The sequence below is a fragment of the Ciconia boyciana genome, chromosome 2 (assembly GCF_034638445.1).
Source record: "Ciconia boyciana chromosome 2, ASM3463844v1, whole genome shotgun sequence".
NCBI lineage: Eukaryota > Metazoa > Chordata > Aves > Ciconiiformes > Ciconiidae > Ciconia > Ciconia boyciana.
The window spans coordinates 43,274,554-43,301,625 of NC_132935.1; the positions used below are offsets into that span (position 1 = coordinate 43,274,554).

At 39.1% G+C, this 27,072-nt stretch overlaps 1 protein-coding gene across 6 annotated transcripts in view; it reads right to left on the reverse strand.

The window, feature by feature from the left end:
- Nucleotides 1–27,072, reverse strand: part of XKR4 (XK related 4) — a 242,904-nt gene continuing 215,832 nt past the window's right edge. Inside the window, exons 3-5 of one of the 6 annotated variants that reach the window (XR_012040893.1) lie at nt 15,735–17,908; nt 15,027–15,118; nt 1–5,033 (exon numbers count right to left, since the gene is read on the reverse strand). Coding sequence is in view for 1 of the 6 variants with exons in the window: in XM_072852475.1 (XP_072708576.1) it covers nt 16,962–17,908 (947 nt within the window). In the remaining 5 variants the exon portion in view is untranslated. The other 5 variants (XR_012040892.1, XR_012040895.1, XR_012040891.1 and 2 more) reach the window with 5 other exon arrangements.

Genomic DNA, 27,072 nt, shown 5'->3' on the forward strand with positions numbered 1-27,072 from the left:
CCTTGTGTTGCAATAAAATAAAAAAAATCTACAAAATCCAAATATATAAAATTTTCAAGTTTTCCTTTTAAGTTTTACAAGAAAAATCAAGTTGTAACCAAGGAAATTTGTTAGTATGAAGCACTACTTTCAACTTCATTTCATCACAAATTGCAACTTACTTAACAGACCAAAAGAACTATGGTACTGCAGTACATCAAATACTTCACACACTGTGTTCTTTACTATAGCACATGTAACCTCTGCCGCGGGAGGCAGCGGTCTCTAGCCAATAAAGACACTCTTCACAATCTGAACTCTAAAGGAATGTTTGTATACATGGATTCAGAATATATATATTTACAGGAAGATTTCTTTTTTTTTTTTAATAACTATTTTGATTCTTCATTTCAAATAAAATACCAAATACATTTTTACAATGTTTACAAGTCAAAGCACAAGTTCTGCAATGATTATCATTCACCTCAAGTCACTGTGCTTGTACTGGGGGGATATCTACACTGTTCCATAAACACAAATGTGATCTTCCATCACTTTATTTCCGCAACGGTGACTAAGGAGTATAAGCACAGTAACAATTATTTTAGCACAATCAGTGTATAATGCAACAGTTTACAACAGAGAACTGAGAAACTATTGGTCCATTCTGTTCAATTTGCTGTTTATCTGCCAACTGTTACGTTAGTCTTTGTCACATAAATTGTGTACAAGAGTTAAATAACACAACTTGAATAGGAAAGAGCACACATTTTTTAAGGCAAATTAATAAGCAGCTTATGGTGTTTTTTGTTAAACTATACCCCAACAGAACCTAAAAATAAAATGTATGTTCTGCAACTGTCAATAATTATGTCTTGTTAAATTGATCTCCTCTATAAATTGATCAACATGGCTTTGAACCTGGTTATTCAAAATGGAAAGAACTCCTCCCCCCAAATCCCCAAATACAGAAAGTGCATGACTTCATATGCGCCAAAACAAAACAAAAGGCAGCTGAGGTAGTTAGATGTAAAATGCATTTACGAAAAATAACTGAAAAAATAAACCCAGGACATATACAGTAAAAATCCACTCATTTGGAATTAATTTTATATCATGCAACAACTTAAAGCAGGAAACGTTATGATTTCTGAAAAAAAAAAAAAAATTATTTTAGTAGTAATAACATAGGAATGAACACAGGATATACTATTGGAATTTGAATTTCAAGTATTTGAGTCTATTTGCATGTGCATTTTTTTACAGGCTTTTTATAGTGTTAGGAAGTAATTTACTTTTTATCAGGCATCACATGAGATCTGGTCTACCTCTGGGACTGCAGCTCCTGAAAGGCAGAAATACACGGCAAGTGCCTGAAGATGTGCCGCCATGCATGCCCAGAGGCACCACCATCTCAGCTTGGGTGAACTTCTACACACCCATCCTCCACCGAGGCCACCTGAGAGTCACAGGGCCAGGGATCCCGTGCCTACGTCTCCCGGGGACTGATCGGATAGATGTCCTGGGAGCCTGCCTGGGATGTACCCACACGTCTGGATCCATGCGGGGATGCGCCCATGCGGTGGGGATCCCCCACATGATGTTCCTGCAGAGCCTGTGTGTACACACCCAGCCCAGGCAGAGGCTCCATGCACCGAGAAGTCCCCAAAGAGAGGATCAGCCTCCACCTTGGACCACAGAGTCACAGCTCCTCTTGGGCCCTCCTGCCCACACCCAGCACCATTGTGTTTCAGCCCTCATGGTGACCTTTTCTCATCTGGAGAGAGGGATGGCGTTGGCCCTCCTGCCTGCACCCAGCACCATTGTGTTTCAGCCCTCATGGTGACCTTTTCTCATCTGGAGAGAGGGATGGCGTTCCCCCTCCTGCAGACAGGACAGTCCCCAAGAAAGTGTTGGCTTGAGTCCACGCAGGATGAGCAGGGATACGGGCTCGCATCATGGTCCCAGAGCTCCAGCTAACAGCCCCTGGCGCAGAGGCAGCCCCAGCTTTCCCTTCCATTCCTGCCTAGGAAGAGGAGCAGGCAGTTTTCTCTACCAGCTCGCACAACTTGAGCGTGCAGGTGTAAGAAAAGACTTCAGGCTCTGGGAATGAATTTCACAAAAAAAGCCTGCTTCTAGGAGACCGACAGATTTGGAGATGTGTTCCTGTCTTCAGTAGCAACAACCTAATACATCCCATTACTGAACGTGCAATGTGCTGGCTCTTCTGAGTCCTACTGTTAGATCCCACTGCTGATGGTCACAACATGGGTACATGCAATTTGATGTCATGAATTCTGCACTAGGCACCTGGTTTGCAGAAATCACAGCAGGGAGTGGGAGCGTCACAAACTGAAATGGGTTTGGTGTGGTTTTTTTTTTGATTGGCCTGTGAAAACATAGGGTTTGTACTTCTGAAGTGTGTGCATAAGATTTACATATAATTTATGAAAGAGAAAAATGTATTCGTGCCTTCTTTCGTTTTTGTTTGCTATTAAACAAGGAAATCCTGAAACTCTTTTTTTTTTTTTTTTTTTCTTAATTTTACCTTTCTAAGCTTCCTGTATTTTGATTATGATTTTCAAAAGTGATGTGTGGTTTTGACCAACTTCATCTCTGGCAGCCCAAAATGAGGAGTCACTGAAGTTCACAGTGTGCTGAACCTACATACTACGGTGGCAGAGCCACTGGTAATTGCCAATTACACTTGCACATCCTGCACATCGTGGCCTTTAATTTTTCCTGCTCTTGCCACAAAACTGAGTGAAAAACTAGAAAACTGGAGTGTGAGATTTCTTGGTGTGGCACGGTATTGCAGCTTTCCCCAAAATGTTTGTCAGGAGTTCCTGCTCAGTTGCTCAGATTTTTTTGGAGGGGAGGGAGTGGGGCTGTGAGAATCTCAGGTTCTCAGAGAAGTCAAGGCTTTACAGTTTTATGTAAACCTCAGCAGAAAAAGCTAATCTGATTTTGAAGGGGAGAGAAGTATTTTTCAGGCCTTATTTCATAAAACACAAAGATGTGAAAAGGCACGCCTTTGAAACAGGTGTAAAAATCTTCATGTGAAACAACAGTAAAGGCAATCCTTTGTTTTTCCCTATGCATATCAGTTTGCAAAGGACAGAAAACTACAAACTGCATTTTTGAGGACTGCATTGCACCAGCTAATAAACTTGTTTGTGTTCTTAGCACTAACCTCTACAGACTAGGCATCCAGCATGATGTTTCAGTGTTTTGGCAGTTTGGGGTATTTGACACACATAGGCATCCTCTTCACCGCGTCATAACTTTTATTCGCCGCCTTTCCTTTTCACAGAGGCATGCTACAAATGATAACACCAAGTCTCAGTGCTCACAGGCAACATCTGCCCCAAGAAGAAGCAGTCCCCCTCCCCGTCACCAGTTCAGCTGTGTCAGTGGTAGCCACTGGAGAAACTGGAACAAAAGAGGATCAACCAGCACCTGCCTGATCCTGCCCTCGTGCCATCGGCGCGCCTCTCTCCCTTCTCTGGGTAACCCAGCACTAAAGACTGAGATGAGGTTTGTCAGGATCCAAACCCTAGATCCATTTTCAGGGGTTTCAGTGGTGCAAGCTTGACAGGCACCTATCCTGGAGGGCTGGGGTGGCAGGCTGGTGGGGAAAGCAGGGGGACTCTTGCCTGAGCTTAGGAGAAAATTTCACCGCCCCAACTTGTCCACTTTTTCCCCTGCTGCCCTAATGCCCAGTGACTTAGGGTTTATAGGGAGAATTTTCTTGAAATTGAAATGTATAGCTTAAAGGATACTTTTTTTCATAGAAAATATTTAAATATTATTAATATATTAATAAGCCATCTGAAAATTTTAACAGCTATTTTAATTTATCCTGCAATCCAGCCGGGTATCTTGGCCTCATCCAGTGACTAGCAGAATTGGAAGACCTAGAAATGCTTTAGTATTATTTCCAGTGGACTGTTTTTTAATACGAAGCCTGATATTCCTTCCTCATTTTCATTGATTCAGCCTAATCAGTATTGGGTGCACAATGACTGACAGTTTCGCTTGATAGTAAAGTTCAAGTGAGCTGTAAAATAGTTATTAAAGAGATCCCTTAAAAATAAATTTCACTTAGAGAGGCATTGTGAAATTTAAAAGCAAAATGCCCACGTGCTTACTCCTGGGGCTTATTGGACTCCATTAAAGTCAAAAGAAAGTCATCCATTTGCTACAGTGGACCTTCAGGGAAGCCCTTTATGATTATAAACTGCCTGTAATCAAAACAAATCCCAGTATAATAAATGCTCCTGTCCAGAGTGCTGGTGTAAGTATGACTTATTGACGTGTTCACCAGGCAGAATTTCTCTATCAGTCCTTTAAGAGTGTCTTTTGGTTTGTTTTTATTTTTGCTTAGTTGTAGATCATTCAAGAAGGTTTTATAAGCACAACTGTTATCAACTCTGTCTTTTAGGATCATTTGCCTCACATGAAATTGCTTTGGAAGGCTCACCTATTTTACTAATAACCTAGAAGTGCTTTTGCACACATTTCCCCAAAACAAATCAAATTCACTAGTCAATTTGAAAATAAACTTTGAGTTCTCTATCTTAAGAGATGAAGGGTGGAAGCACGCACAAATTAGTTAGCCTTATCCGAGTATACATTTTGCTTTAATGACTGGAGAATATGCTCTTTTTAATTACTACTGGGTTTATTAATAGTTTTTGTAGAAACAAAACTTTGGAACATCCACTGTGAATTAACAGACATGCTCCTTGCACATCACAAATTTCAAGAGAACAACGTGTACCGAGGAAGAACACTTAAAGTTGGTTTTATTTTCTTTTTTTCTTTTCCTTTTTTTTTTTTTTTAATACAGGAGGATTACAGAGAGCTGCACAAGTTTTAAAGCACAGCTGTACTCTGGAAAATTACTATAAAATCAATACGGTAAGGAAACCTGTTTATTGCGTCCCAGTGGGTACCATTTCCAATGCGCTTGGCTTACAGTGAGAAGATGACTCTCCCATTTGCTAATGCCATGGGTCAAATCCAGACGTCAAACTGGGTTTTACATGGCTCTGCAGCATGAGAAATAACAAATGTTAAGTTAGCATTTGATTAAATATGCAGGTAAGTAAGCATGGGAAGAAGAACAGAGCCAGCTTCCACTGTTGAGACAGCCTTATACACGGAATGGCACCTGCAGGAAAATACAGAGATGCTCATTTGTTAGAATAAACATTAGCTTGTTAATAATACACAACTCAGAGAATAGACAGTGAAATATCTGTCCCCTCAAGTAGAACAAATTACGCAGGGGACAGTTTCTGCCTTTGAGAATCAATGGGAATTGATTTAAAGGAACTGCAGTCCTGTTAAAGAAGAACCACAGTGAGATAGAGGATTTGTGCTTGCTAATCCAACACGATCCCCAGTTAGTGGCTGTTCTGTGAGTCAGAAATTATCTCAGAAACAAAAGACATTTACTTCTAGGTTGCTATGGGCATATACCAAGGCTTTGGAATGATGAAGTACGAGCAGTTGAGCAGCAAAATGTGACAGCTATCTTTAAAAACGTTCCTGCTTTGCACTTGATAAAATTACGTCAGTATTTGCATCTTTAACTTGCTTTTCCTTCTCTAACTATAGAGGTTATTTCAATAGCCAAGTGTTATGCAAAGGAATTTTTGAGTTTTGTACTACTACATGAGGAAAAAAAATCTGTTAGATAACCTGAGCGTTGTCTTCTGTCATCAGTGGGGTTTGCATATGAGACTCATACACATAGGAGGAAAATGGAAGCAAGGAAAAAAATCAGAACAGTGTCTAGTAAATTTTGCAGACTTGTTTGAGCGAATCTTTGAAGAAAACAGACCTGTCATGACATGCTACACTTACAGATCATGCATGAGGCTATGGATGCCTCCATAGTGATTTCTGCTGAAATCAGGGTGATACTGTTCCTGCTTCTAAACAAGCAAAAATTGATAACTGATAATATGGTTGAAAGTCCTTCAGCAGTGATTTCCATCACAAGCTGAGTGACAGAATACCTGAGCATGAACAAATACTACAAGGGCTCACCTACTCTAAATATTCACAGCTGTTCCCTTATTATAATAAGGCTTTTACCACATCATCTACTGATCTCTACTTTTTTCCTGCTCTACACCTTTACAAGTGTACCCACCCCCCTCACCCCCCATGTATGTGCTCCTCAGCTGTGCAGAACAAGTTCATGTGAGGACTATCAGTCTTAAAGGAACATGGACTTGCAAATCTACTATTTGCTTATGGATGTACTGCATGAGAAACTGAGAGCATGAGAAAATGCACAAGCACTTGAACAACACCAAGCCTGTAATATTCCATATACAGAAAAGCCCATCTTCTGAGCCTATTTTAAACCTTATGTTTTTTGTGGAAGCCATCTGAGATTTATCCTCTGTAAAGAAAATAATAATAATAAAAAAGTTCTTTGACCTATAATCTATTATAAAGATCTATGATTTCTAAATTTAACAATCACTGGCATAACAGCCATACAAAATCCTTGTCTCCCAGGCCTTAGTTTGAGACACCTTTATATCTTATTGCTAATAAACAACTCCTGTCAATAGCAACGAAGTTATATCTAAAAAGCATCTTTCACTGTCTCCCTGTATGTTCCAGTTAGTTTGTAACATATCTAGAACTTTCTCACTCAACATCTTTCCTAGAGGACAGAGTAATTGCACCATAAATAGTATTTTGGCATTAAGGTTTGCTGGGTTTTGGGTTTTTTTTTTGCTGTTAAAAGACTCTGCTCCTCCCTTTATTCACTGAAACAGTGGGGGCAGCTTTTCCACAGTGTTTCACAAACATCTCTTCATCCTGACCTGAGGAATCATTTCTTTGCTTTCATGTCTTTTTGATCTCTGGACTTCCTGCTAAGGTTACCAGTGGAGATGCTTCCACGATAAAACGTATGTACAGATTACTCATTGATGTACCTACACATGCATTCTGTGCAGACGGCCCGGAGGGGGCTGTGGCAGCACCCTGCTTTGGTATAGGCAACATTAGATTTTTCTTCCCTTCTGCTTCATGTCAAAGGAGCTAAAATCCATCTGAGTGTTAAAAGCAATGAACAAAATATTTTCTCCACTCGTTCACCCAGTTCTTAGTGCTGTTGCTAAACAGCGGTATGTGTTTTGTTACAGTCATTTCTGCAGGATAAACTGTTCCACAACCAGCACAGTCATCTCAGAAATGAAATTGTACTGCTGTTGGGTAGAATGACTTTTTGGTTGATAAGGAAATCAATGACCCGAAGGAAATTTCACCAGTTCCCCATTGACGGTAACTAGAGCTGTCTCAATCCTAGCAATCCTCTTTGAAATACAACTCCTTGAATGTACAAAACAAACCAAATGGATGAATGATTCATAAGATGAATGATGAAAGCTTAGCTAGGATGAATTTACTAATGTTGCTTTTCTTCTAGGTCTCTCTTTCCAGTGTGGGCACCGCGCTGAACACAGCTAACGGCTTTCTTTTTTTTCCCCCTAACTGATTAATGTTTGCTCACGGGAGCTTGATTACTGTATTACAAGTCACAAATTTGCAAGATTAAAAATGTCTGTTGAATTAATTAGCTGCAAATCAACCTAAGCAACACTTGACAAGTTCCAAGCTGTTCCAATAAAATAAAAAAGGAGGAATCGATAGCAGCCACAAATACACGACAATATGTTGGCACTTTGCTACTATAAATAGTGGCAGCTGCCCTCTCTGCTGACAAAGGAGGATTTTTCATTGTCCATACAGTGCTGTCTAGAGGCTAAATCCTGCCCAGATCGGTGCGGCAATCTTGCCAATGGCTAAAGCGTTCTCAGTGAAATATCTCCTGTGGGCCAGCCCGATAACCCAGGGGGAACTGGAGCTGGAAACGAGCTTCCTACTTTGTCTTCCCTTTCAGCAAGAGCCAACACCCGCAGCGCCGGTGCCGGGGCCGATCACAGCACGTGCAGACGCCGGCCGACAGGAAGGCTACATGTGTCCCAAAATGGGAATGCAGGGTACGACGTTGGGAGTCATTAGTGGCTACTTTTGAACTTTCCCTCTGTAGCTACTGCCGTTGTCTGACCCAGTCACTGCGACAACTTTAGATCTATCAGTCCATAAATCAGATCCTGTTGGAAAGTTACTGTATTCTTCAAACACTATCCCTAATGCTGAATGGTGACTCATGTCAGGAACTCAAGACGTATACTTGAGCTTCAATGCAGCAAGTGCCTTCACTGGCCAGTAATCTTTTCCTCACCTTCATAAAATTTAAAATTAATTCTTATCAAACATAATCTAAGAAACAATCTGGGATACACAGATAATAATGCAGAACACACACTGAAAAAAGCGTCAGTAATTAAAATTTCAGAAATAGCTACTGTGTATTCATGGTACATTTAAATTGACAGGGGTATTGTTTTCAAATACATGCATTTGAAATTTATCTTCAGTACATAATCCATGAGCTAGAAAATCTTTCCTTCTGACAGCATGTATCAGGCAACTGCATATTTGTTGGATAACAAACACTCTTTAGTGTTCTTCAGACAAAATTCAAGTAAACCATCCTAATTATTGCAGGTTATTTCCTTCATGAACTACTGACATTGATAACTGATATTCAGTGAAACAAATACAACCAACATTAAATGAAACAAAAGGTTTAATTGGTCCCTTTGCCATTTGCTTATCTGTTTTTTTCCCTTGATTAGCTAAATGTGATAAATCCTTATTTATTTTGTACAAATCTTTTTTTTTTCCCCACTCTATTCTTTTACCAAAATATTTAAGATGATGAAATATAGCATTAGACATATTTCCTCCAGAGCTTTTCATTAAAGTACTGGCATAATACATTGCAAAGCTGTCTCCAATAATGACTGGAATGTGTTTTCCAATAATGTTCTTTTCTTCTTGCAGTTATGACTTGATTACCCTTGATGACGATGCTCCTGATGCTTTTTTTTAGGCTTAGAATTTAAATGAACTATAAGATTGAATCCTAATAGAATCTCAGGACTCACTGTCATGTGTATACACACACACACACACACATATATATACGTGTATATATATAAAAATTCATTTCATACTGTAAATTTGCTCCCAAATATGAAACATATTCCTATTATTTTTATTATGAGAAAAACAAACACTTTCACAAAGAGTACTCTTTATAGCATGCTCCAAACTGTGGGCACTGAACTTACTTCTTGCATTTGCCATAACCTGGGCAATTTGCACGCAACTGTGCTTCAAACGTACCGTCTGGAGAAACCACTTCTGCTCCACGTGCTTCACTAAACAGCATAAAGCCTGTTTGCCCTTTGCTCAACCCAAACTGATCTTTGTTGGGCAAAAGAACTGGGATCGCAAAGGGAGTGCACCACGGGCTCAGGGAACTATGGATAAGCTACATGGTGTAGCTCTGGTGCACGCACAAAGTCTGCCTGAGCTTCAACGAGAAACCGGGTGAACGTGGCCAGAGTAGCACAGAATGCATTAACAGACCTGATTCAAGGCCGCGTGTAGAGATTCAGGCTTTGTCACAGTGCTAACCATGTTGATACAGCTTTTGGTCAGGTTGGAAGGTGAGCAGAGTGATTTTGCATCTGCCCCAATTTTTTATTGTAGACATTACCCTGGCTGGACGCAGGCAATGGCACTGGACGTGCGCAACAACTTCAGAGTCCTCAGCACTAAGGGGACCCAATACATCCAAATACTAGAAGTACGTCTACATTGCACAGGATAGCCTTTCAGTTTTGCACAAAGAGGAAGAACAGCCTCAAAATAAGAGGGAGGGAGCATGCCCTTCTCCTCAGTAGCATGCAGCCCTATAGCCTTCCCCTGAGAGATAGTAGCTAGAGATATGAATCATTGCTAGCTGAAGAGATAACTGAGCCTGGCTCTCCCCTTGGTCTCTGCTTACCACAAATCTACTGCTGGAAAAGCAGTCATGAGTATTTCTGTGCAAAGCTCTGTCTGATAGCACCCCAGAGGACCCGAGTCCTTCAGGTAAGATGGGCAGAAGAATACCTGCTCAAGGGATCCTGGCAGGCTTAGGTGGGAGATAGGACCTGAGCTACTCTGTGCTGTGAAGACCGAGGTGTTTCTGACCAAGTCCAGGAGCCAAATTTTAGGTGCTTGAATGTCTAGCATAAAAAGTTCAGGAGCTCCTGGTTAGTGCAGTTTGGAGGATCACAGTATTAGCTTGAGGCCCCTGATGTGCCTGCGCTGACCTCTGCGTGTGTGCCGCAGCGTGCCAGGTATCTGGTCCCTGTGTGTTGTGAGTTTCGTCCAGCCCATGCACATGGTTTTCCTCTCTGTGGGCTCTTTGGTGCATGAGGTGGGGGCGAGAATGCTGGACTATGCCCAGGCCTTGCCCTGAGCGGGCTCGTAGCACCCAAACACAGCCTACATGTTGCCTTAGCGCTATGTTACGTCCCTGAAGGCTCTTCTAGACATTCAACTAGCAGCTTTTTTACCTTGAGGAAATAACTTATTGGTGAACTTCTGTTTTGCGGTACCTTTTACACACTAGATGGCTGAGTGCACACACCTACTTCACACTAGAAATGCTTCTGTGAGGTTTAGTTCAGTGCAAAAAAACCCCAAACATAATGCTTTGTTAGAAGGATGTGGACTTTGCTACAGCAGAACAGATCTTGTGTAGAAAAGCTGCTAGCATGCCTAGGGCTACAGCATGCCCAGAAGTAAGATCCAGAAGCAATTGCTTCCAAAGATATCTGAAATAAGAGGCTGAAATCTACAGATAAAGAAAATGTTTGTATCCATAGCAGTCATGTCTTTGTTTCTATGAATGTAGTATCTAGTTACATTGACAAATCCATTACATTTTTAACTTTATCCCAACCATTCCTGGAAATGAGATTTTTGGTTACACTTTAAAGTTTCTTGGCTGTTTTTATTTTACAGTGCCTTGCATGTAGAAGTTTAGATTTGATCTTTCTATTAGTTGGCCACTAATCTCACAATTTCTTGTAAATCTCTAGCAATTAATACAGCATCTGTAACTCTGTTGTAATCATACACAAGCTTCTCTCTTACCTCTCTAGCTCATGCAAATCATCCCATAAATGTGCTGAAGAGGACTTTTTCCCCTGCATCTTGCATATCTGTCCTCTTTGCTCCAGGATTCAGAGGAGGCACATGGCTTACTAAAGGGTATATAAGATCCTTTGCATAAGAATTAGATGCTAAGCATTCAGAACAAAACATAAGTACAGGAGCCGAGCTTACGTATTCAAGAAAAAGTTACTTTTAATGAATGCGCTGGTCAGCAATTGGCTTTTGTAAGGATCACTGGAAATGACTGGTTTCAGAGACATTTTTCAAAGTGGCCTTAAAAGTATCACAAAACAGCAACTGGGTCAAAATGGGTATATTCTTAAATGTTTGAACAAAAGAGGAAAGAAGAAGAAATGTTTCGATTCATGCTGAGTTAGCACTGAGTATGTATTTCGGTTTGAGCCAAGTGACATTCAGGCTTTTTGGTATGAAGCAGATCTCCAGCTGACTTCAGTTAGGAGCTGGGAAGTGAAGACGTTCACTACCGTGGTCTGAATTCATGCACTTATTCACTCAAGGCCAGGAACCTGATTTTCTCATATTCATACCAGTGTAACTGTGAAGAAATCCCACCAAACACCTGCAGTGAGGTCACTACAGTAAAAGAAACACTCCCAAGGGACCCCTCACGTGTTAAAAAAGCTTTGCAAATGATCTGTAGATGAGTGACACTATTCCCCTAACCTTGCGTGAGCAAGGCTTTAGAAGGTCATCTCCATCTCTCCTGTAATGAAATCTGCTCATACCAGATGTGAGAAATCATCTCAGAAGCGGATCACTCAGCAATTTGCAGCCAACTGAAAATGATGACAGAATTTGTTTCAAAAAATCACTATAGGTGAATTGCAGTAATCTGTTGTGGGCTTTTTAATTCCCAGATTTAAAAGAATCTGTTCTCATTTTGCATTTCAACTGTTTTATCAGAATAAAGAGGAATGGATTTAATGCTGTAATGAAAAGACATAGTTCTATAAACAGTCAAGGGAGGGTTTAATAATGTAATGTCTCTGGTATATAAATGGCTGTTTGCCACTTACTCCATTTGGCTTTCTGCTGAGAGCATGGGCTTCAAGCGAGCTAGTCTAATTGCTACAATTAGCAAAATTAAATGGCTTATTGTGTATTTAGACAATTCTTCCCACATTCTGCATTGTTATACTACAGAATTAGTAATTACAGTGTTGGGCTTGTAAATTCATGGACACGTGTTGTGATTATTTTCATCATGCACCTCTTGTAGGGACTCAACTCAAATAAGCTTGTTTAGATGGATGCGCAAAGGCAATTTACTCTGCTTCCCACCATGCACAGGAGCAAGAGAGGCAGCAGTAGGACCCCAGTGATCTGCTGAAGTCTTTTCCTTGGCATTGTGCAGGCAGTGCAGGGGGTGCAGAGTAAACCACAGCATCTCAGTCACTGCGGATTGCACAACTTCAGGGAGAGAGCGGAGAAAGGGCAGTGGCTTTGGGAGCTGAATCACTGGCAGAGCCAACTAAAACTCAGTACAGCACCACTTTTAAGGCTCTTGAGAAGTTGTATGATCAAATGATAAACACTTCAAAATTGCTTAATTTGGGTTCTAAAAAACCCAACAGGCTAGCTGTGAATATTTGCTGGCCAATAAAAAGCAAATTAATATATTTTGTGATTGGGAGTCCCTTTCCAAATAAAGCAGCACACGTACTTTTAGTACCATTCATGAATTGCTTTTTTGGGAAGATAATGATATATTGGCTAGACTATCATATATTTTAAACAAATTTAGGTTTAATAGCTATTAACGACATATTAAAAATTGCAGCTCCAATAAAATTTTAATTTACCTCCTCTGCTTAAAAGTTTACAAAACCAGGCAGCTGAGGCCTAGCATTTAATTTGGGAAGGAAAATTTTCTCAGATGTTATAGAAATTAATTAATAGAAAATTTGTTGATTTGCCAATGCAAATAGTGTTTCTATGCCATCAAGCCCATATAACCCAAGCACAGACACATTGTTCTAGCACAGGAAGCATACTTAAACTGACATAAACAAAAGTGGAAATGAGTTTTTTCATTATTAAATCTGCATGAAAAAAGTATTGCACATACTTTCAAATAATTCATTTTTTAAAAAAAGATTTTCTTATTATAGAACAAATTTGTTTTAAAATAAGACAAAAGGTTTATCTTACATTTTCTTATATGTTTTCTGAATGAACATGGGTATGCATTACCTCTCCTTTATCTAATTAGAGTAGTGAATAGTACTTAAATTGTCTTTTCTGTAACATACAAATCTGCAACTCTCAAAATTTTAGGACCAAGACTTTAACCAGGTAAGTTACTTTTAAATCTGATGGCAAATTTGATTCGTTAGAACAATGCTTACATGAGTCTTACTTCTAACAAAGAGATGTGATTGCTTTTCTTCACCAGAATATAATTATGAACTTTTTCATTTTTGTGTTGTTCTGGAATGAAATTTAAAAGACCTGATTTTTTCATTATTTCAAAAGCAGAAGTTAAATTTTTTTACAATTTTTTTTTTTTTTTTTTGCTATTGCTGTCTTAATTTAATTTTATTAATAGATCTTAAAACTGTCTGTGGTAAAAAGAATAGTGCATATTGGTTATTAACTGTCCGTAAGGCCATCATGGGATTTCAGCATGGACTATGTTTAATCTTGACAACTTCTATAAAAATTCTTACAGCTTTTAATGCAACTGTTCACAGCAAAGCAAATTAAGAAACTGTCCATGTAGTCATCTGAGCATTAAGATTTCAATGGCCATCCTGTCCTCAGTGCAAGTATCACTGACATTATGAACATAACAGAGCAAGATTTTGGAGAGCAAATTTTGACTTAGTATAAAATGACTTCTCTCCTTTCCTCAAACAGCCAGATTGAATTCTGAAGACAAGCTGTGTATACGTACTGCCACGTATGGTGCTGTGGACTCAGACCCTGCAGTAGTTAGCTTAAGATAAATTTACAAACATTATTTAAAAGAATTAAAAAATGCTGGGAGAGTAAAGAAAATAAATGCTAGGTATTAAAAACCACATGGATAAATAATGCCTCTGCGTCCTTCCTTCCAAAACCAAACAAGAGCAAATCAAACAAACTCATCCCAAACCTTCTTCAGAAACCTTGCAATGCAAGCACTGGTCCAGACCGTAACCCTTTAAATTCTGTATGAAGCAACATTTCTCCAATTCTGTGGGCCCTGACCAAAGGGCTCGAGAGTGCTGCCTGCTGTGCCTCACTCATGCTAAAATTTCTGAGTTGTTAAAGCAGCAGCAAACACATTGAACTGTTTCCGAAAGAAACCCTCACATCTTGGATTACAAAGCTTACCATTTGTCTTGTTTGTAAAGAAAACCAGCAATTTCCTTGAGCTAGCTAGAATTTGATTCTGGAGTGAAGGCTCTACTGGATTTGACAGGACAAAGGACTTGCTCCCAAAATCTTTTTTTTTGCAGTTCTTGCGGTGGTATATTTTCTGACAAAATATGAATGCTTTTCTCTGAATAATCAGCTTCCCATGGAGGGAAGGGCAATCACTTTGTACAAAGCTTCAGGTTTGGACTATCAAAGCATTATTTTATTTAAAAAATTATTATAGAGGCAGTTGGCCACTGCCTAATTTGAAAATACCTAAGAAACCCTTGAAGCACGGATGTTTTCGGATCTGTGTAAAGTTCCTTCTGACTTGCAGATTCCTGCACTTCCACAGATGTTTTGTTTTGAGGAACTCGCCCCAGGAAAGAACAACAGGTATTGAACATTTCACTAATAAAAAGAGTCAACATTAAAAATGGCTAATTGAACGCATACAAACGAACATAGGCTGTGCAACCTCGGCCATTTCATAGTACAAATATTAATAACAGGAAAGACTTAAATTTACCCAGCATCATATACAGCAGTGACTACACTGGATATACCTGACAGTGAAGGTTACAATACCAATCATCATGTCTTCTCCATCCTGACAATGCCATTTACAACAGTAACTCTTCAGTTCTGCTTCGCTCTCCTAAAATGGATGGAAATAGTTATATAGCAAATTGTTTCTTATGGAATCACTTGGTGTCTTTACAAGCCACTTACATTTGAAGCAGGATCCACGGTTTATAGAGTATTCTAAAAGTACCCATGTAGGCTTTCATATGGCATTACACTGCAAAACAAATCCATAATGTGTGAAAACCAGGTTTATATCAACCTGCAGAAGCCAGTTGATAAAATTCATGGACCAATTCTTAAAATCTAAGCTATAAAGAGAATGAAATGTATTAAAAGATTTGAGGTTTATAAAAAGTAACCTTTTTATACCATATTTTTACTTTACAAAAATATTGAAATAATTCATGAGTTTTTCACTCTGCACCAGCTTTAAAAAAAATACTATCAAATTTTGACTTGCACCTTTAATGCATCTGAAAGCACCATCAGGGGATACTTTTAACGTAAAGGAGGATACCATTGACTAGATTTAGGGAGGTATTTAAAACCCAAAAGCTTGCAGCAAAAGCACTCTATTACAAGAGATTCAACGTAATTTTTAGACGTATCTGGACACAAGTCTTGAACAGGCAGAGGAGGGTCTTCCACATAACTTGCTTATATTATACTTCTGTGAATATACTTACTAAGAAGTGGCTGAAAGCCTTTAAAAGACATCACTTTCACCTTGGGTGGGAAAAATCAGAGCTGTCTCTACACGTTGAGAACTTGATTGGTCTTTCCTGCTTCTTGTTCTGGTAGGGCTCGTGCCACTCATTATCTGTCCCTCAGGCAATATCAACCTTGCAGTTATACAATGTTTGGCACTAGAAGGGTATGGCATGTCACAGTCTCTTGTCACCCCTGCATACATTCACACACTGAATCATGCATTCTCAGTCCTGAAACAGAGACGTTTCAGTGTGTTCATCTCCTCATAGTTTCTTCCGAAATATCTGAATGGGGTCCTCCAAAAAGTTTAGAATATGAAAACTATACTTCCCTGTTCTTTTACACACATATATATTTTTTTTGCAAATTGAACACTGAATCATGATTATCATTTAATTTACATCACTACGTGCTAGAGCTCCTTATTTCTCCTGAAAACCAGAAGTGAGCTGCATAGGATTTCTGTTGAAAGTAACATAAAGAACTTAAATTGCATTTTAAAAGACTTTGAAATTCCACAGAAAACAAACAGTTCTGGTAGTATTAATGTTTATGACCTAATTAATCAGAATTTAGTTTATTTTCCATTGACAGCCTTACAAACATAATGATGTATCTTTTTAATCAAGAACTATTTTGCAAACCTATTCTAACCTGAATGGTTGATTTATGGGAGTGTTGAAGACTACTATGCTCCTATTTCTTCCCCAGAAAACAGTTTTCATAACAGCAACATTGAGTGCTACAGTTTTGTTATTTTTGAAAAGGTTTTTTTTGTTTGTTTTTGTCATTGATTATGCAAATATCAATCATTTATTTCTAAAATAAAATGCACTACTGGCTAAAGTTGAAAGCTCTGGTCAGAGCCTTCCTATTGGTTTGATTGTAAGTACTGTGCAGTCAGAGTTTCATAGCAGCAAGGAGTGGTGGGTGAGTTTCCCCGGCTGAAGTAACTGATCTGTATGTGTGGGTCAGGGTTTCGGTTTTTTTGAGGCTTTCAGGTGGTGCTGCTGTACCAGAGTCCTGCAGACAGACTGCACACAGTGGATCAAATGATAATCATGATGATAGCCAGACTAAGAACACTACAGCTTGCTGCTCTACTTGTAGTACGCAGTTTAGTTATTCCTACAGCCCTACTGTCAACCCTTAATTTGGACTGTGTAACATCGGAGCTTCTTCAAGCTGTGTTTTTGTTTTGTTTACAAGGTGGTTTCATATTCCAAGCGCTCCTGGATAAGGGCATCATCTTTGTACTGTAGCCGTGGAGGAGCAGGGGAACATTCAAATGCTAAGATCGCCTTCCTCAGGCTCCGGTCCAACACGTGTCTCTCCCACGCTGGGTACCTGTTCCTGAACAGATCGATTTTAATGACAGACTCCTCAATCCTTGGTGGCCGGGATGAAGGTGTGGATGGTGCGGTGGGTCTCACCTGAAACACAGGCACACACCCATCCCTCTCCGCGAATTTTTGATCCCGCTCGCTCGTGACACTCCGGTTGTTGGAGATGGACCGTAGAGTGTTTGTTGCCACTTCTGGGGGTAGGGTGAAGGCAGTGGCAGGGTCCTCACAAGCACAGCTTGGCGACTGCCCAAACCTTGGTCCGTTGGGATGAAAGAAGGCATAGTACATTAGCATAAAAACAATGCCTGTTAAAAAGCTGCTGAACACTACACACAGTGCTGGTATGGCAAATGCATCAGAGATCGGTGGGGCCTTGTACAGATACCAGAGAGCACTCAAGGCGGTGTTTTCTAAAAGGATCACAAAATAGTAAATGAAAAGCCGACAGCGTGTCCTTCCTTCCTTGACATTGAACCAGCTGAAGATATAGATTATCCCAACAACCATGTCGAAAACTATCTCCTCCCATTTAGTGATGCAAAACTCTGTCTCGCAGTGGACGATCCAGAAGGTCATGATGCACCAGTGCAGCACGATGAAGATCCCAAAGTACAGCTGGAAAACCGAGGCAAAGAGAGCAAAAGTAATAACCCTTGCTGCAATTGTGAAGAAATGCCAGCAAAACTGGATTATAACGGCCATATAACTGATGGGTTTTTTGTCATCACGGGAGTCACGGAGGGCCTTTTGGTAGGACGCCAAAGCCCAAGCCAGGGATACAAGAGATGCTGCAGCAGTAAGACCTAGGAGGAAACAGGAGATGCAGTTAAGGCATAATTAGTATATCAGCACTTAGTTGAAACCGGTGAGACCCTTGCTGCTTTAAATGCGCTCTTCACCACTCACATAATAAAATCTCTTACTTCTCCTTTAGCTCAGCCAGCACTGAGAAACGGACCTCTACTGCTGAGATTTCATTCCCCTTATAAGCACACTGGTGTGTTGGATGATACACACAAACAAGAGTGCCTAGCAAACTACACTCTGAAACGCTTCTCTAGCAATTTGGTGTTTGAAACAAATTCATTAATTCGCAACTTTCAGCAAGTTCGCAATAGGTGTGTCTGTCAGCTGTGTGATTTCACAGGACCCACTGCGGTTATTGTTTTAAAGAAAGAATATGAATTTTCTGATTTTGATAAGTCATTAAAGAAGCCTAATATAAATCAATCAAGTCTTTCTAATTAAAATACCAGCATCATATACATATAAACTAAATCAATAACAATGTAAGCATAAATCTTCATTTTAAAAATAAATTAATGTAACTCTTGTTACATCAAAGTTAAACTAACTGCCTTGCTCTTGCTGAGGGAAAAGTATTGCCCATTTTCATATTTCCACCACTTTTAAACAGAATTTTAATAAGTAGAAAATGCCAAAACTTTATTTTCTTCCAGTTGGAAATTAAATTAATTTTAGAAATGTTGGAATCTTCTACTGCATTAAAATTCTGAGTACAGATGCTCCTAAAGTAGGGAGTTATGACTTAATGTTCATATAGCCATTCTGTGTCCCACATATCACAGAATTGCCTATTTACAAGGCTCTGAACTATAATATTTCTGGAAAACCTGTCAAATATTTTTCACAAAAAGGATTCAATATAAAATTATTTCTCATGAGATTTTCAAACATTTCTTGTGAAAATAATTCCTATTCACTCGAAAATATAAAAACCATAAAACAATTTTTTAAAAACGCTTTCTGTGCTTATTTTAAATATGTATTATTCTTTTTTCCTCAAGTGAGTTTGATTGTTTTCGGTATGTAAACTTAAAAAAAAAGTTGCTTTGCAACTGAATCTAGTTTTTAAACTAACCTGTTAATTCCATATACCACGAGAAAAAAACCTTACATTCCCATTTAAGAAGTGATATAGTTCAGCATAATTATTCAAATGCTTAACACTTACATGCATTCTGTTAGAAATGAATGATAATTCTTCTTCACTAGAAGATTAATTTTTATTTACTTACGACTCATATCAAGCTGCTTTGGATGGAAATGGGAATTCAATTGAAATGCAAAACCCCAGCCTTTTAAGTGTATTTATTATTTAGATAAAATTGCAAGAAATATGCTGTATACAGAGGAAAAATGTATCAAACATTTTATACTTAAAACTGGTTTATTACCAAAGCAAATTTTATATACAGTTAATGAATGAATTCATAAGTCTCGGCATCCCAGACTGAGAATTTATTCATAGACCATTTAAAGATAATGATGCTTCAGCTTACTCTATTTCTAAGCAGTTCCTTAACTTTGAACTAGTTATTGAAGAAAATCAAACTGAAATGAAGTAAACATTTCTTTTGTCCGCTGTTAAAAGCTGTTTAATCATTTCAACAACCTTTGGTTCTGGATGCATAGACAGTATTTTTCTTCCTTGTTAAATAGCTTTCTTTAGAACCTAACCATCAAGAATATATTACTTCATTATTATAATTTTAATGCAAATTTTATTTATACAGAGTGGTAAGTTTAAGCCTAAATACATGTTGCTATTCACTTTTGAAAAAAAAAAAGTTTTTTTTTAAAACAGAAAAATGTAGGTTATGGATATAATACCTGATTCTGAATGAAAAAAATCTATTTAAGCAATCCACCTGGCTTAACATACTAAGATTTTGCCCATTAAATAGTACAGACGGATTCATTGCTTTCAGGAGGGGTTGAGTTTGCCAGTGTTTCTCCCTCAGTCACTGGCAGGGTGCTAATTATGTTGTGAGCTCCTGTGAATCCATGAATTTAAAAAACCTTTGTTTTAAAACAAAAAAAAATAATAAACAATCAGCAGAAATATAGAACAAACTTAGGATTCCAGGAGAATTTTTATCATTTTCTTCCCACGCAGATGCCTGGATGCCAAAACACCAACATTACTTCTGGAATCCTCCTTCATGGAGGGAATAAACTATCAGCAATGAAGACAGGAAGGAGACACGGTATAAATTGTTATTTTCCTTTCTGACATGTATATTTGCTTTTCACGCTGGGCTGCCTTTCAGTGACCATTATCTCTGGAGACAACACTAACAGCTGAAAACGTAAGTTCTCGTTTTCCTGTAAGAATGTTTTAAGTATTGAAAAACCACAGTTCATTTCCCTTATGAAATGAAAAGTTTGGAAAAGTAGATGAATAGGATAAAGGGTAAGAGAATCTTTCAATACAAATGAGCCACTCTGAGCAAGAGCTCAAAAATAGCATTATCAGCACAGGAAAGAATAATGTGAGAGAGAAATCTATGTATTTTCTTTGCAAATCTAACTTTAATGACCTCACACACTCCTCCAGAGGTTTGTAGAGATATCATCATTTTTGCATTAGGAGGTGTAAAATCATTCAATAATACACACAGACTGTTCCAAATAAAATGTTGAAATTCATAGGAATTTCCAATGTTCTCATGCTAATTAATTCATAGTCATTGTCTGGGACAGAAAGAAACAAGTACAATAGCAATGTAATTCTGTTATTTAAATAGTCATTAATATGGAAACATCCTTTGCTTTTACAGAACAAACTCAGGGATACTGGCATACAGGAGAGAAAAAGAGACAAGGGAATGTACAAAAGGGAAGAACTGACAGTTAAAGTATTATATATCTACTCTTGTGCTATTGGCAGTGGTGTTAAGGATATAGAATTAAGGTAAGGCTAAACGCTTCATGGGCACCATCCATTTTTCTTTATTGATGAGACCAAGCACTAAAGAATTATTAAAAGTATAATTAGTAACAAGAGCAATAATGTAAAAGGGATGCAAATGGCAGTTTGCTAATAAAGAAATGTCAGTATATAAATAATGCACTAGGAATGGTTAGAGATAAAGTGAATTATTGTAGCAGTGAATGGCTAATCCATTAATTAGAACATATCGATGCATTTGCTGAGTATGTGTTCGTAGAAACCCCTTTATCTGTATTTCAGAAGAAGAACTAAAATAAATTTCTATTACTAGCAACCCAAAACTTAAAGGCAATAACACGGCACCAGGAAAAAAGAACAGAATGTCCTACAGACCTAATGGAAAACAAGTAATTTGTAACAATGCAGGTGGTTTAACTTTTGCAGTCAGGAAGGCTTATTTGCCGTTCAGAAATGAACAGAGAAGACTGGACTGTGATCTGTGGAGCCACTGTTCATGAAGAACAAGCACCAGCTTTCCCGCTTGCTCAGCTGCAGCCTCCACACTGACTCTTTGGGCCCAGCAGCAGCTTTCTGGTGTATTTGGCAGTCTTGTATATCAGTCTCTTGTATTTAGGGTCTTGATCTTGGAAATTAAGATTAACTGGACATTCTCAGTGAATATATACTCAAGAAACTATACGCTCATCTGTTACAGACTGTCAAAAGTTACAGGAATTCTGTAAAATGGCCTTGGGAATCATGAAAGCATGTTCCTGTTTCTTCCTTTTCTAAAGCTGAACCTTCAAATTTTTTTCCGCAGTATATGATTTGGTCTCTAAAGTTCTGTCCTGAAGAGGAAAGAAATACAGGCTTTGCACAGGAAAAGGATCACTTCACATATTGCATCAGGCAAATGATGCTTTTGTTTGTTTCTAAAATGGGCACCTGAAAAACTCTGAATAGCAATTAGTTGGGAATGTACCTACCCACCTCCAGCCTTTGTAGCTTAGCCCATCAACAACAGTCTCAATAGTGAGACTAGCCAATAATGCATTGTATTAGGACAACTTTCTGTCAGGAACGAAATAGAATCTGTTTTGAGTGAAAAAGGCAATTTAACCTCTTTTATCCTGTTAACGGTTTGCATTACTTAATTATATTATTTATATAAAGGAATGACAACTTTGTAATTACAGATGAGATTCAGATGTCCCTAAGAGAGTGCACTTCCTGTCTGAAAACAAAAACCAGAATTGCCTTGATTGGATTATAATTTTAACTTCCTTCCCTGGAAATGATTAATTTCTCCATATATAAGAGATATTCTTGCATTTTATAGAGCATGGCATATCTGTACTGGTACTTTAAGTATAATACATAATACACTGCAACGAGCTACAGCTCATTAAAGACATGACAAAAAACACAAACATGACTTTCACAAGTGAAAGCAAACATATATAAGGGAAAAGAGAATGTATACAGAGATGGATACATTCACAAATGTCATATTATTTCAGGGAAGCAAGCTCAAATAGGTACAGGAGAGCCCATGAAGTTCTCCTCAACTGTATTTGTGAGAAATCTGACTGAAATGTTCATGATCAATCCAAATAGAATTGCTCATGACAGATAAGGGTTTCCATATTACATCTCTGCTTGGCAATTCACAACTTGTATCCTGCTGACACCTCTGCCTTTGCATTATGGTTCTCCCAAACATGCACAATTTATTTAGCGTTGAGGAAAGCAATTCAATGTCTAAGCAGCATATATGATTTACTAGTTTGTATTTTTCTCCCACTCCCACAATATCATCTTTAGACTGGGGTGTAATTGAAAAAAATACCGGTCTCATTCTCACACTAGTTTTATCTTACTCCTGATTTGTACTTGAGAGAGTAAAGGCATATTCAGGTCCCTAAACTACTTTTTTTCTAATCACATCAGTCCATAAATCCTATATAGAATAAGTACAGAACATCTCAGGTCAGCTGAGAACCCTAAAAGTGAATGAACTGATCAGAGAAACTGCTCCTTGACATTCAACTTGATTTCAGAAATCAAACTCCTGCCAAGGCTTCTGTCTCTGCTTCATCCTCCTTTTTAAACTTGTATTCATCTCATCATTTCCAGGAGTCAATTCATGTAACAGCAGAAATACCAAACACAGCAGGACATGTGGGCATGACAAAATTGCCTGGGATCTGGGACCATGAAACATTTTCTAAGAAAGCCTATTTTTATGAGCTTCCTACCCAGCTGGAGAAGTGACATAATATGTATCCAAGCTTCCAAGTGCTTCTCTGAACCAAAGCCAAGGATCTCTAACATTCATAGTCCCCCTTAAGGCCTTAATCCTGTAGGAAACAGTATATCATGACTGCATCCCTCCAGCTTCAGAAAATGGCTTGCTGTATTCACACAGCTTTTACCACGCTGCGCTGCAAGTATAGCCACAAGCTTGACGTTCATGTGGAGGCTTTGCAGGCAGCTTGACAATAGTCTATGGGTTTCTGCACTAATTCTTTTATTCCCATACACTAGTATGGCGATGTACGACATGGTATACATACTGTGCTTCCACATGTGGTTTAGTAGACAGGATGCTTTACATGCTTCAGGGGCATGATCATATCAGGGACTGGTGTCAAGGTTCTCAGTAAGTGTTTCATGCTCATAGGTCTCATTCCCTGACCAATACTGTGAGATGAAACCTGAAGATGAAGCTTACCTTTTCATGCTTTCCTATTATCTAAAGGGATAACAATATAAACTGTTGCCCTCACCTGGGTTCTTTCCTTCCTTGATGACTGCAGATGTAGCCTGCTGGGGTAAGCTGTAGCACTGCACTGAAGTATCCATACTGGAATCCGTCCTTACAGCCTTAAGTGTCTGTCATCAGGTTTCATTGTCAGGGATGTTTCATGTACAAGGATCCTTGCTGACACAGTCTTTGCTGGCACATTTGTTTTTTCAGAAGAGGGAAGCATCGCTAACTTAATGTCTGCAGCAGGTCCAACCCCCTAAAGTATGCTGTATGCTGATCTTAACATATCTTTCTGTACTCCAAGGTTTGTGGCCCTGTTGTCCAGGGTCATTCTCCATAAGCATGTTGCCAAGATAATCCTATTACTTTCCCACATCAGCAAGTTTGTCTTACATTAGCTGTCCTAAATCATAGTCCAAGGCTTTCTGTGCAATTAAAACAAGCTGCTTGAGGTCAGAAAGGGACTTTTTTCTTCTTTCTTAGGGGCCACTAGATCTGATCGTGCCCAGATAGAAAAGACACCTTACTGAAATACTCCACTTCTGTAGTTTTGCTTAGACTGTTTGTTACCCACAAGCATGGGAGTGATAGTGTCTGAGGATGCGTCTCTAGTAGTTCATATCTCCAGTGTTTGCCACAGGCTGCATTCACAACTGGGGATATTCAAGGCAATATAGATGGTTTCGTCAGCTCATCTGCCAACATTCGGCTAAACTTTCTCCCACTGTGTACTGGGGTGGGGTAATGCAGCTTAAGGGATGACAGGAACTCTTCCTTGTTGAAATGTAAGTCAGATTTATGCCTGATATTACTTCTCCTAAGTGTTATGTAATGCTTAGAGAACATGCTAGCATACATAGGAATAATTTCTCCCATGATTCCTTTCAGCTGCTTTCTATAGATACTTCTGGTGAGACAACTTCCAGCTGTTCCTTTAATTTGGCTCTCCACAACAACTTACCTTTGCCCTGGAAGTCTAAAAACATTCTATATATTAAATGTTACTTTCAACCTTACTCATTTTACCTACTCCTAAATTTTTTCCAGCAGTGGTTTGGACTCTGTGTAGAGGACCAAAGTCAACTGACGAAAGTTTGGCTTATTGTACGTACCTTTAGCAGATTCTTAGGGTCTGTACCAGACACCTGCCTAATGATTTGCCTCTTGCTGCACTGAAGGTCACATCCACCTTAGCAAATCTAACTGTTAGCCATACTGTTGAGATGCTTCTGCTGAGCAGCAATCCTGGTCATATAGCTTTCAACAGGTCTACAGCTGAATGATGGTCATAATTTTATTTCAAGCTAACATCAAGAACAGCTTCCCTTTGTCTCTACCCCAAATCCAAACTAAGTCTTTTACCCAAATTTTGTTGTTAGTATCTCAGGAGTTCTTTTGGAAACTATGAATAAAATCTACTACAGATAAAGAAAGTCAACTTAGCATGCAGGGACCACAAGAACCATGAAAGTGGAACCACAAGTACCATGAAAGTTGGACCTCTCCTGTCTTTCAAGACACAGTAATTCAGGCCTCTCTTCCTCCACAGACAGCTAATGATGAAAGAGTTTTGGGGCACAACAACCAAAAGCTCTGCTACCTTCTCATCAATCTGTAAAAGTAATTGACTCTAAGATGCTTGAACTGAAGTCACACTGTCAGAATATGCTAGCTAAGGCCAGTTACTAGCTGAGTGAGCATCCTGGTGATCCCTTCTCCTCCCTCACAAGTACGTTTTCCTAGTATTTGTTAGTTTCTTATTCTACTAAAGATGTGTTATAAATTGCAATTCAGGATTTCTTATTAGCCACTAATCAAGTCCTGTCCTTCACAGGCAGTGACAACCATCAGGTACTCATGTATGTCATGCAGTCTGTATGCTGTCAGGCTTGGCAAGACAACATGAGATCATTCTCCTGTTAGGAAGCTAAACTTAGACTTTCTGTACTTTCACAGCTAGACTCCTTGACTGTTAGGTAATTTGGTATCTTTATATTCCAGTGAAGTATGTGCGGCATAAACATATCCACTGACTCCAGGCTCATTTCCATGATTTGTACATTTCTTTTTGGCAAAAAGTGCTTTTGATGTCTTGAGGTCGCTGCAAGTAGCTTGTAGTAATCAAGGGATTATCTGGAGACTGCAGCAACCCCAAGCAGAACAAAACCCCTGCCATTACTTCTTGAGGAGAAACAACATCATGATAACATAACGCTAAGCTAAAGATAGGGCACCATCTACGGGAGAAGGCTCCACCTGCACTGCTTGGCCCAATGCACTGCACATATGGACACCTTCCATAAAGTCAATGGCAGAAGCAGTAGCACTTCTCCCTGCTGCCCAACAGGAGAAAGAGAAAAAGATGTAGTCTACTAGACACATAAAAAATCCTGTTAAAACAAGTTTTGAGGAAACACCTTTCTGGTGATCCACATTTCTGTGATTTTACCTTTATTTTTTTCTGTTGAGCTTTTATATGCTTTTGCTTATGCAACTTTTGGACAAAGTTTCTCTTGGTACATTCCACTGATTTGGAGGAACCAGCGACATAGATTTTCACTCCATGGCTGCTAACAAGATCAACTGGAATTCTTTTATTGGAAACACTTTGGAAAAATACTCATCAAGTGAAAAAAAAAAAAGATGTACACAGTAAATGCTATTTAGATGATTTCAGTCTTTTATGAAAACAAAATATATTTTTTCTTTAGGAATATGCAAATATTTTTTTTAAAAAGACATTGTACTTAGTCTACAACACTGTATGAGCATGAATAGGGAAAAAATTAGTATTAGTATTTGTTTCTTTCACACAGTCACTGTGGTCACCCGTCCCAAGGTCTGTATGCCGTCTTTCCAGTTCACAGGGCAGTGGCCTGCCAGACCCTGGTGGCTGGCTCGGGGCCGCTGCGGGTATGCACTGAGCCCATACATCAAAACTTGGCAGGAAAGTAAAACTTCAGAATAACGGCTCTCAAAGCAACAATACAAAAGCCCAAACTAAAACAGTACATGATTTGGAAACTAATCCATTAAAGTGAAAACACGGTGGTGCTACGAACAGTATTGGTTTCCTAATCAATTCTGCATCAAGCTGTTTTCTAACGTAGTGGGTGTCAGTGCCCAGGTGCTGGCGGTGGGCAGGCAGACACAGACTCCCACTGAGCCACTGCAGGACACAGCTGATCCCGTCAGCCAAGATGGTGGTGCCTCTGGGAAAACGTATTGAAGAAAGGGCAAAAACACCCAATAGGCAGATGAGGGGGGAAAAGAAGAAAGGTAGAACAGCAGTGTAAGGACCAGGGTGAGAGAAGAAGCAGGAGGAGGAGGTGCTCCGGGTGCCCGTGGGAGAAGACCACAGTGGAGCAGGTATTTCCCTGCAGCCTGTGAAGGACCATGGTGGAGCAGATATCTGCCTTGCAGCCCATGGATATTTCTTGAAAGAAACTGCAGCCTGTGGAGAGCCCACACCAGAGCAGGTTTATCCTGAAGGAACTGTA